Genomic DNA, 11,674 nt, shown 5'->3' on the forward strand with positions numbered 1-11,674 from the left:
ACTTGCAGCTTACGAAACCCTCCACACCATGCATTCTAGAATGTATGGTAGGGTGGGGTACATGGCTGTGAAGCTTGACATGAGCAAAGCGTATGACCAAGTGGAATGGAGTTTTCTTGAGGAGGTGACGAGGAAATTGGGGTTTGCAAACAAATGGGTTGATTTAGTTATGCAATGTGTAACCACTGTTTCATATTCTATTATTGTGAATGGTTCCCCTGTAGAGCTGGTAAAACCTTCAAGGGGGATTAGACAGGGCGGTCCGCTCTGGCCATACCTCTTTCTTCTTTGTGCCAAGGTGTTGAGCATGCACCAACAACAAGCAGAAAATAATGGGAGGCTTAAGGGAGTTCAGAGATCTTTCAAGCGTATGAGAATTAACCATTTATTCTTTGCAGAAGATAGCCTACTTTTCTGCAAAGCTACTAAACAAGGGTGGGGATACATGAGTAAGGTGCTGGGGTGTTATGAAAGAGCTTCGGGTCAAAGGCTTAACAATGATAAAATGTCCATTTTCTTCAGTCGTAACACGAGCCAGGTGAGTATGGATCGGATCTGTGTAGTTGTGGGAGTCCCAGCATTGCAAAGATATGACACTTACCTAGGCCTCCTGGCCTTGTGGGTAAATCCCGTATTAGTGAATTCAAAAGTCTGTCGGATCGTGTTCGGAGGAGGGTATCAAATTGGAAGACTAAATTTCTCTCACAAGCAGGGAAGGTGGTTCTTTTGGAGGCGGTGATCCAAGTCATCCCCACCTACAGTATAAGCATATTTCTTCTCCCTAAAGAATTATACAAGGAGATAAACCAGTTGATGCATAAATTTTGGTGGGGCAGCAAGGAGAATGATAAAAATATTCACTGGATGAGCTGGGAATGGATGAGTAGGGCGAAAGCACAAGGAGGTTTGGGTTTGGGATTTCGGGATCTTGTATGTTTCAAAAAACACTACTAGCCAAGTCATATTGGCGGCTAAAATAATTTTAGCCAAATACTACCCTCATGGCACTCTTCAGCAGCACAGTTAGGAAACAAGCCTTCCTTTGCGTGGAGAAGCATTATGGCTAGGAGGGACCTTTTTGAAGCAGTTATTTTTTGGCGCATTGGAAATTGCAGGTCTGTCCGCATTAGGTGTGACAAATGGTTACCCCAACCTATCACTTTTGCACCTCAAGCTAGTTGTAGTACTCTCCTCACTGATGCCAAGGTGGAGGCTCTGATTAAGGGCAATCCGATTCAAAGGAAGAGGGAGCTTATTCAAACCAGCTTTAATGCTGAGAAAATGGAGTTAATATGCAATATACCTTTAAGCCGGTATGATCAAGATGACAAAATGATTTGGCAGGCAATCTCTAATGGGTAATTCTCAGTCAAGAGTGCTTATCATCTTGAGAAAGAGTGACGGGAGGGAATGAAAGGGGAGTGCTCTCACAAAAATAAAACCCAAGCCATTTGGAAATCTATATGGAGTCTGAAAGTCCCAAATACGGCGAAAGTATTTTTGTGGAGGGCTTGCAACGAAATCCTACCTACAAATGACAACCTCAAGAAGTGCAGAGTTATTATAGAGGAGAGTTTATCTTTTACTGCAGGCACACTGAAACTATCCATCACATTCTTTGGGAGTGTCCCTTGCCCTAGGACGTTTGGAGTATGCGTGGAAGACAACTTCAAAAAATGAACAAAGGGGGCGATAGTTTTTTGGAGCTTGAGGAGAGCCTATTTGACCTACTACCAAGACAAGATGTGAACCTGCTCGTTTTAATAGCGAAAAGCTTATGGAGGAGAAGAAATGTTATGGTCCATGGCGAGATCTTCACCCACCCCAATGTGGTTGTGCATGAGGCAATGGAATTTCGGAGAGCAAATGAAGAAGAAGGCAGGGACCTAACAGCGTCTATAATACCCAACCAGAAATGTAAGCCACCTCTACTTGGCATTTTTAAAGTGAACTGGGACGTGGCAATTAATCAATGGCAAAGTGCATGGGAGTAGGGGTAGTTATCCGTGACAATAAAGGGTGCGTTATTGCCGCTCTTAGCAAACCCATCCAAGCGTTGTACGAACCAGTGACTGCAGAAGCGTCGATAGCTTTGTGTGCCGTCGAGCTGTGCAGAGAAGTGGGCATCTTTGATATTTTTCTTGAGGTAGATTCCTTGCTCGTGGTTAAGGTCATTCTTAGTTGGGTACGATATGGGCAAATCATTGAAGATATTCTAATAGCATTGAGGTCTCTTAGAAGCTGGAATGTTGGACATGTAAAACGAGAGGCCAACTCTGCGGCCCATGGACTAGCTAAAGAAACAACTAGGAATCCAATAGAACATATATGGCTGGAGGAGCCACCTAGTTGTATCCTTGATACTATTATTTTATAGTAGTTAGCTCTATCTTTGTAGAACTCCGGCTCGACCATCATTTATTTGAATGAAGAACTACTACTTTTCTAAAAAACATACTAGTTTAGTACATCCGTTACCATTTCGTTAGCCAAACTAATGAAATGCTACATGTCCTAAAAAATAATTAAAATAATAAAAAAATAAAAAAAATAAAACTAAACCCTATATATATATATATATATATATATATATATGGGGTGGCCCGACCACCTCATTTTGGCCAATGGGGGTGGCCTAGGGCCGGAATGGGGTGGCCGAACCTCTAACGCCTCGTGAAAATTAATTAACTGGTAATTGACTCCATGGTTCGTCTCCCAGCTTACATCCCTCATGGGACAAGATTCAAGGATCTTAACCTCTCATAAATGAGAGAATAGGGCAGAAGACTTTAAACTATAGGAATAGAAAGCAACAACCAACAACTATATTCCACACACATAATCACCAAAGTAAAGATAAAGCATCATATCATAAATAGATCATCAAGCGTACTAGTCAAAGACCGGTCATCAAAATATTGCATCCTAAAATATTAATGTTTGGAAATAAGATAATAGGATTAACGCCTAATCTTGAAAGTAATGCCAATGAGATAATAATCTCTATCATGTCTGCCCGTGTGGTTCCTCCATCATCCCACATGGACTTTGATGTGATATTTTTGTGTCCAAAAATATCAATAATAAAAATTACCCTCGCAATAGTACGAATCATGTAGGATAGAGCTATATTGAGGGTGTCGAACCTCAAGGACTGCAGGGATTTAATTATCAAAATTAAAAGATCAAAGTTAACTTAATTAAAAGAGAATGATTTGTTTGTGTGAATTTAAAGTGCATAAAATAAACGGAAAATAAAGAAAGTAAATATATGAGAGAGAGAGAGAGTAGGGTATTGATTTCACCACGATCCGCACATCAATGGTTAATCATATTTAATTCTAGCAATTCTTTATATGCATGTTATAAATTAAACAAGAAAACATATGAAAATAAATTCATCCATTCAACGGAATAGCATAACCCATCTTTGGTCGGCACGGATCGTCTACCTAAATTACACTAAACTAGGGTGTAGTACGATCCGTCTTTCCTAGGTATGGTCTATCTAGCCCTATTGATTACATGCCAATTAAGAACCATTGTATAACCATCATTCTTATAATCACAGAAAATAAGAATAATTTGAGTTCAACAATAGTAAAATAATTTCTAAGACAAGATAAGAATTTTACAATTATTGAATTGGAATTAAAAACAATTGCATTTAATATGAAGAATAGAAATCAATTGTAGCAATCCTCAGAATTATACAATCAACATGCATAAATTGAAAGACTAGAAATTAAATACAATCAAACCATTGTGCTTGGAAAGGGTTACATCAATACCCCACAATTTGGGTTTAGCTGCTCATGATCTTCTAGGCTCCAAAGACAATTTTTACTGAATTTTTCTCTAGAAAGCGGTGTGTCTGTTTACAATGTTTAGAGCCCTATTTATAGGGATTTGGAAAACCCTAAAACCCAAGAAATCCTTAGAAAATCGGAAGTCAGTCTCCCAGTCCAATTGGGAGACTGAAAACCAAGCCCAAGCTGGAAAAGGAGTCTTGCCGTGCACTGTATGCCTGTGTGCGCTCGATCCAAGATAATGTGCGCTCGAACTTAGCTTTTGTGTGCACGAGCGCATTGTGCTCGATCCCTGGCCGCAGACGCTTGAGCGCAGGTGCGCTCGATCCCAAGGGTACTACGATCGATCCTAGCTTCAGAATACTCAATTTGTTGTCCTTTTAAGCCCAATTTCCAATGGTTTGTCACATAAGACCTGAAACACAGAAACAAAACAAAATCAAACAACTAACAATGCTAAGGAATTAACATATCTAAATTAAGGGGCTTGAATGTGCAATATTCGGCGCTTATCACACCCCCTAACTTACATATTTCTAGTCCCTTAGCAATATAAAATAGAAAATAAATTGAACATAAAAAGATAAATCCAGCTTTCGTGGGATGTACGGTTGCATTTAGCATATGCAACAAGCCTTTTAAACCCCTAGGAGTTCCCTAGAGGACGAGTAAAGTCTCTTGAGGGTTTTCCAGGAATGATACCCACAAACATTTTCTAACCATGCAATTCCTAAGAATGCAATCTCATGACCATCATGGTTCTCAGTCATTAACAGGCTTAATAAAACAAACACCATCTTCACAATTTCAGGAAATTACAACTTAGCTTCAATCATGGCAATTATGAGATATTACAAAATTCAATTAGTGAATGTGAACTCAACACATAGTCATGGGATTTCAAAACTAATCTCAATCATGCATGGATCAATACTAAAAATTCATTAGACTCCCCATCGGATAAAACAACCAAGGCAACAATTTCCTCTTTTTTTTTCTTTTTTTTTTAAGCTCACTTAGCTCCCTTAAGCTTTCTGATTGTCCCATTTATCAAGTGTTAGGCCAATGACTCCCAAACCAGATGGTTTTAGGGCATTAGGTGTAAAGATACCCCTAAGGACTTACTAACTCGGGTCAAAAAGGCTACAAAGCTAAGCTACTTTTCTTTTTTTTTTTCTTTTTTTTTTTTTTTTTTTTCTCAATCAAACCAAACTTCTCACTTTTTGACGCGAACACTCACTGCTTAATGAAGCAAGAGGTCCGGTTACTTGGTGGGAAGTTTAAAATGATTCTTTTTTTTTTTTTTTTTTTTTGAATTATGCCAAGGTCATTTTTCGAATAAGTTACCCAATTTATTCCAAATATTGAAACCAGACAGTATTGATTCTAGATTTTATGCCCCACAGACTACATACTGGTGTGGATGTGAAAATCAAATTGAAACAAGTAATATTTCATGCTGCCAATGAAAGTAACATAATTTTAATTCTTTAATCAAGTGATCATGCATTTGTCATATTAAGCCCATAAATGAATTTCAAATCACAACAGGAAAATCAATTGCATGCTCAGAACTAACATGTATGCCCACACCCCCCAACTTAAAATGCACAATGTCCTTAGTGTGTGGAAAACAACAATAAAACAGTGCAAGGGATAAAGGCACCTAACCTGTCACTGTGGCGCAAAGGAAGATGCCCCTGAAGCAGGTGGCAACCGTGCTAAAATGGCGTGCAACAGTTCTTGCTGGGCTTCAAACTGTTCATTTGCCCGGTGCCTGTCCTCCGCCCTCTGGGTAGCAAGCTCAGATCGGAGCTCTTGCAGTTCTTTCTGGAGCGACTCATACTGTGACATGGTGCTAGTAACGGTGGGTGCCGCTCCTGCTCTGTCGACCGGCTCATCTGCTTGTGTCTGATTCGGTACAGGTCCATCAGCTTCCCTAACGACCTCAGCTGCTGCGGGCTCCCGACGCCGTCTCGGCATGTGGGAATAACTCTGGTTCCACTGAATCAGGCCAAACTGAGGGTGTGCAGAGATCGGCCCATCAGTGGGTGTACCCTCAATGCCACAGGTCTGCAGGATCTGGGTGAGGAGAAGAAGGAATGGAAGCCCCCAGGAAGACGAGCCCTGAGTGCGCCTCACAATCGCCCCGTCCCAGAACTTATGTATCTGATCCCAAGTGAGCTGGGGGATGGAAATCCAAAAGCCTCTCTGAAAGGCGTATAGAGCCGCGAGGAAGGGGCCGCGCCACTGAGTCTTTCGGCCGAAGGGACACACATTCCTCAGCAAGACGAAGTCCACGAACCATAGGCGAGACGGCAGCAGGACCTTGCTTGTGCAATTGCCGAGGTCGTCGGTGTAACGGCCGCGGCACATATCGTCCACAATATATTGCAGTGTGAGGTCGGACGGCAGGTCTGAATACCGAGGAGAACCATCCCGAGCCAAAATGTCCGATGGGCAAGTATGCGAACATTGGAAAGCAGCAGCAATGTCGTCGGGTGTCAGCTCAACGTCCATGCCCGCCACTGATGAAGAAAGGAGGCCCGGCCGAGTACAGTCGAAGGTAAGGTGGGCATAAAATTCCCGACCCAGCCCTTCGTAAGCGATGGGGCTGACTGGATGGAACAAGGCAGTGAGGCCACGGCATTGACATTCTTTGACCGCCCACTTTGTTGCTTGGAGGCTGCGGAAAAACGATGTCGACGGCAAATGAGGTCTCCAAAATCAGCTTTCGTTGCTTCCTATAGTGTGGTAATGGCTGGGATGGGGCCTCGGGGGTGGTATCCCGAGCAGGGGAAGAGCGAGATGTGGAAGCAGTGGCCTGAATCATGATGCTTCTTGGTTGAGGCAATTCGTCGAGCACTTGGTGGGCATTGCAAAAGGGAGGGGATGGAGAACCACCTTACTGGGCTGCCCAACCCCCTGCAAAACAGAGAAAAACCAACACAGAGCAGTTCGTGGACCCACGGACTACTGATTTCTACAAAAAAAATTGGGAAAAATGGGGGTGGTGGGGTATTGGGGAGAATGGGAAATGGGAGAGATGAAAGTGGTCGGAGAGGGAGAAAAATTGCGGGGACAGGACGGTGGGGCGGTGGCGTGTGGTGGTACGACAGCCGTAGGGGGTGCGGCGGTGGTGAGGTTTCGTGTGGTGGCGGTTTGATGGTTTGTGCGCAGTGGTGGGGGAGAGAGACGGCTGCGGTGGTGGGGAAGAAATGGGGGAAAAGAAAGAGGGTTTGTGACCTAAAAAGGTCACGTGAGGCCTCTGGCCAAGTGCGCTCGAGTGGCACTCGCGTGCGCTCGATCGCACTTGCGCAGAGGGTGAATAAGGTGAGCGTGGGTACGCGCGAGCGCTCCTAAAGGTGCGCTCGAGCGTACTCGTGCAAGTGTGTGTCAATGTGGAGCTTCTGCGCTCGATCCCACTTGTGGTGGGCTGGAGCGCAGGCCCGTGTTCTGGGATCGAGCGCACAGTGTGTGCGCTCGAGCCCAGGGTGTTAGTGCCTTAATCACAAAGATTGACGGGATCCGTCAAATCTACGGATTCCACGTCTGTACCTGGCTTGAAGTGCTGGATGCAGGGCTTCAGCCTTTGACCGTTGACCTTGAACAGAGTGCCATCCTTTGGGTCCCGCAGCTCGACGGCGCCATGGGGCGACACTGATGTGACTATGAAGGGGCCATCCCATCTGAAGCGGAGCTTTCCAGGGAAAAGCCTGAGTTTGGAATTGAAGAGCCATACTTTCTGGTCCGGTATAAACGTCTTGGGCAAGATATGTTTGTCATGAAAAGCCTTAGTCCGCTCCTTGTAAAGGAGAGCACTATCACATGCATCTCGCCACAGCTCCTCCAATTCTGTCAACTGAAGTTTCCGGTGGGGACCAGCTGCTTGCATGTCGAAATTGAACTGCTTGATTGCCCACATAGCCTTGTGTTCTAATTTCACAAGGAGGTGACACGCCTTGCCATATACCAACCTATAGGGAGACATTCCAATGGGAGTTTTGTAAGCTGTGCGGTAGGCCCATAATGCATCATTGAGGCGCAAGGACCAATCCTTTCGGTCTGGCCTAACCGTCTTCTCCAGAATATGCTTAATTTCCCGGTTAGAAACTTCCACTTGGCCACTTGTTTGAGGATGGTAGGGAGTGGCTACCTTATGTGTGACAGAGTACTTGAGAAGCAAGGCCTTGAAAAACTGATTGCAAAAGTGGTTGCCTCCATCACTGATGATAGCCCGAGGAGTACCAAATCTGCTGAAAATGTTGGCTTGGAGGAATTTCACTACAACCTTATGATCGTTGGTCTTTGTGGCAATGGCTTCTACCCACTTAGAAACATAATCCACTCCTACCAAAATGTACTCATACCTGCAAGATGGTGCGAAGGGTACCATGAAGTCGATACCCCAGACATCAAAAATCTCGACAATAAGGATGGGGTTCAATGGCATTATGTCCCTCCGAGACATAGCTCCTAGGCGTTGACATCTCTCACAAGCTCGGTAGAAGTCATAGGCATCTTTGAACAAGGTGGGCCACATGAATCTGCATTGTAGAACCTTGGCTGCTGTCTTCTTGGCACTGAAGTGTCCTCCACAGGCTAGAGAATGACAAAAGGTAAGAATGCTGGAAAATTCACTCTCAGGGACACAACGTCGGATGATCTGATCAGCACAATACTTGAACAACTTTGGATCTTCCCAATGATAGAATTGAACTTGCTTGAAGAAGCGGTCCTTATCTTGCTTAGACCAATGAGAAGGAATTCGACTTGTTGCTAGATAATTGACAATATCGGCATACCACGGCGGATTTCTCGGAGTAATTTCCAAGAGTTGCTCATCTAGGAAGGAGTCATGAACAGGAACCGCCTGGGGTGTCTCAAATAAAATCCATGACAAATGGTCAGCAACAACATTTTCAATGCCCTTCTTGTCCCGAATCTCAATGTCAAATTCTTGCAGAAGTAGTATCCAGCGGATCAACCGAGGCTTTGTTTCCTTCTTGGCCAGCAGATGTCGCAGAGCAGCATGATCAGAAAAAATTATAACCTTTGATCCCAGAAGATATGAGCGAAATTTATTCAGAGCAAATACCACAGCTAGCAACTCCTTCTCAGTGGTTGTGTAATTAACTTGAGCATCTATCAAAGTCTTGCTAGCATAACAAATGACATGAGGAAGCATGCCTACCCGTTGTCCCAAAACTACACCCACAGCATAGTCAGATGCATCACACATGATCTCAAAGGGCAATGACCAGTCAAGCGGCTGCATGATGGGAGCAGAGGATAATAGGGATCGGAGCTGCTGGAATGCCTGGTGACATGCTTCATCAAAGTGAAAAGGGGCATCCTTAGCAAGCAAGTTACATAAAGGCCTTGAGATTTTGCTGAAGTCTTTGATGAAACGACGATAGAAGCCGGTGTACCCTAGGAAAGAACGGATCTGCTTCACTGAAGTGGGTGGTGGTAAATTTTCAATGAGCTCAACTTTGGCCCGGTCCACCTCAGTACCTCTTTTGGACACTATATGGCCCAAAACTATACCTTCCTGTACCATGAAGTGGCTCTTCTCCTAGCTCAAAATCAGGTTAGTTTCTTTGCAATGTTGAAGCACAAGTGACAGATTATGGAGACATTTATCAAAAGAAGATCCAAAAACAGAAAAGTCATCCATAAATACCTCCAAAAAATTTTCCACCATGTCGGAGAAGATAGACATCATACATCTCTGGAATGTGGCAGGTGCATTGCATAAGCCGAAGGGCATGCATCGGTAAGCAAAGGTGCCAAATGGACATGTGAATGTCATCTTCTCTTGGTCTTGGGGATCAACTGGAATCTGATTATACCCAGAGTAGCCATCAAGGAAGCAATAGTAACTTTGGCCAGCAAGACGCTCCAAAATTTGATCAATGAATGGGAGCGGGAATTGATCCTTCCGAGTATGGGAATTGAGCTTCTAGTAGTCAATGCAGACACGCCATCTCGTGGTTGTGTGTTGTGGAACCAATTCGCCAGAAGAGTTCTCAACGACGGTGATACCTGATTTCTTTGGAACCACTTGAGTGGGACTCACCCATTTGCTGTCGGAGATGGGGTAAATGATGCCTGCATCAACTAACTTGACTACCTCTTTCATTACTACCTCCTTCATGTTGGGATTCAACCGGCGCTGTGCCTCACGGGAGGGTCGAGCATCTTTTTCCAAATGGATCCGTTGCATACAGATAGAGGGGTCGATGCCTTTCAAATCTGCCACTGTCCATCCAATGGCCTCTTTATGCTCCTTTAAAACTGCTAGCAGACTGTCCTCTTGGTCCTTTTGAAGATCAAAAACAATGATGACCAACAGAGTGTTGTTAGCTCCGAGAAATGCATACTTGAGCTTTTCTGGCAAGGGCGTCAACTCAAGTTTCGGTGGAGACAGTAGAGAAGGAACATGAGGAGTGGTTGATGTCACAGGTAAGGGCTCCTTTACTACTCTCCATGGATGGAAATCTGCACTTGCAGCAGTGTCTAGCAATTCATGAACCTCTTCGATGTACTGGTCGGTGTTGAACTTTTCAAAGTCGAAGTAAGTCAAACAGGCTTCCACTGGATCCTCTGTCAGGAGACTAGGTAGTGAATCTTCTACATAATCTTCAATGCTCTCCACAAAGAAACACTCATTCTGATCAGGAGCATGCTGAAAGGCAGAAAAGATATTCAACCGAACCTTCATATTGCCAAATGAGATCTCCATGACTCCAGTTCGACAATTGATACATGCATTTGCTGTGGCTAAAAATGGACGCCCAAGGATGACAAGAACCAGCTTCTCAGGATTGGGCACAGGCTCGGTATCCAGCACGATAAAGTCCACTGGGAAGAAAAATTTATCCACCAGGATGATCACATCTTCTACAATCCCTTTAGGCTTCTTAATAGACCGATCAGCTAGTTGCAGAATCACTGTGGTGGGCTTCAGCTCCCATAGGCCCAGCTGCTGATATACTGAATAGGGAAGTAAATTAACTCCAGCTCCCAGATCTAAGAGTGCTTTATCAATCTCTCTTTTTCCGATGATGCATGAAATTGTAGGAGCCTCGGGGTCCTTGAACTTTGGAGGAGTGTTGTGCTTAATCAGGGAACTCACTTGCTCAGTCAGAAGGACTTTCTTGGGGATGTTATTTCTGGTCTTCCTCTTTTGAGTATAGAAGTCTTTAAGGAACTTAGCATAGGCAGGCACTTGTGCAATGGCATCGAGAAGGGGGAGATTGATTTTTACCTGTTTGAACATCTCCATCATGCTTTGTACTTTCTCTCCTTGTTTCCCAAAGTGGGAAGGTGCCTTGAGACATTCTGGGAAGGGGGCCCGTGGCTCATATGGGTTCTCTGGGGTGGATGCTGCTGATGACGAAGCCTCATTGCTCACTTGCTTTCTTTTATCATTCTGCAAATTCTGTGCAACCTCCGTGTGTTCATCCTTCTTCTCCTCCACATGATTGTCAACTATTTTGTCGCTTCTCAAGGTAGTTATGGCTTGAACTTGCTGATGGTATGAAGTGCCCTCATCTATCATGTAGTGCCCCAAAGGGTTTACCACCGGCTGACTCGGAAGCTTTCCTTCGCCCTTTTTGTTGATAGCGTTGGCAAGTTGTCCGACTTGAGCTTCTAGCTTGGCAATGGATTGGGAGTGTGAGTTGACTATTTTCTCTTGAGATTTGATTGACTGCTTTATCTCTCTGGTTAGCTCAGTCACTGCTTTTACAATCCGATCCTCAAAATTAGACTCTGAGGGAGTCTGGTAGTGCTGCTGTGGAGGTCGGTAAGTGGACTGAGGTTGGTAGGGCTGCCTGTTGGATTGAGTGTGTGGCCCT

The 11,674-nt window shown here is 44.3% G+C and overlaps 1 protein-coding gene across 1 annotated transcript; it reads right to left on the reverse strand.

Moving 5' to 3' along the window:
- Positions 1–9,774: 9,774 nt before the first annotated feature.
- Positions 9,775–11,376, reverse strand: LOC132178051 (uncharacterized). Its single transcript, XM_088515538.1, has 3 exons — positions 11,027–11,376; positions 10,768–10,808; positions 9,775–10,676 (listed from the first exon to the last, which is right to left on the reverse strand). The coding sequence occupies exons 1-3, from the start codon at positions 11,374–11,376 to the stop codon at positions 9,775–9,777; spliced, it is 1,293 nt and encodes a 430-aa protein (XP_088371664.1).
- Between the last annotated feature and the right edge of the window lie 298 nt (positions 11,377–11,674).

This window comes from Corylus avellana, chromosome 4, assembly GCF_965113065.1.
Source record: "Corylus avellana chromosome 4, dhCorAvel1.hap1.2, whole genome shotgun sequence".
Taxonomy (NCBI): domain Eukaryota; kingdom Viridiplantae; phylum Streptophyta; class Magnoliopsida; order Fagales; family Betulaceae; genus Corylus; species Corylus avellana.

Coding starts and splice junctions, on each gene's coding strand:
- LOC132178051 (XM_088515538.1), bottom strand. CDS start 11,376: ATGATAGATGAGGGCACTTCATACCATCAGCAAGTTCAAGCCATAACT. Junction 10,809..11,026: donor CAAGTGCCTGCCTATGCTAA/GTTCCTTAAAGA, acceptor TTCCCTATTCAG/TATATCAGCAGCTGGGCCTA. Junction 10,677..10,767: donor GGGAGCTGAAGCCCACCACA/GTGATTCTGCAA, acceptor TTTTCTTCCCAG/TGGACTTTATCGTGCTGGAT.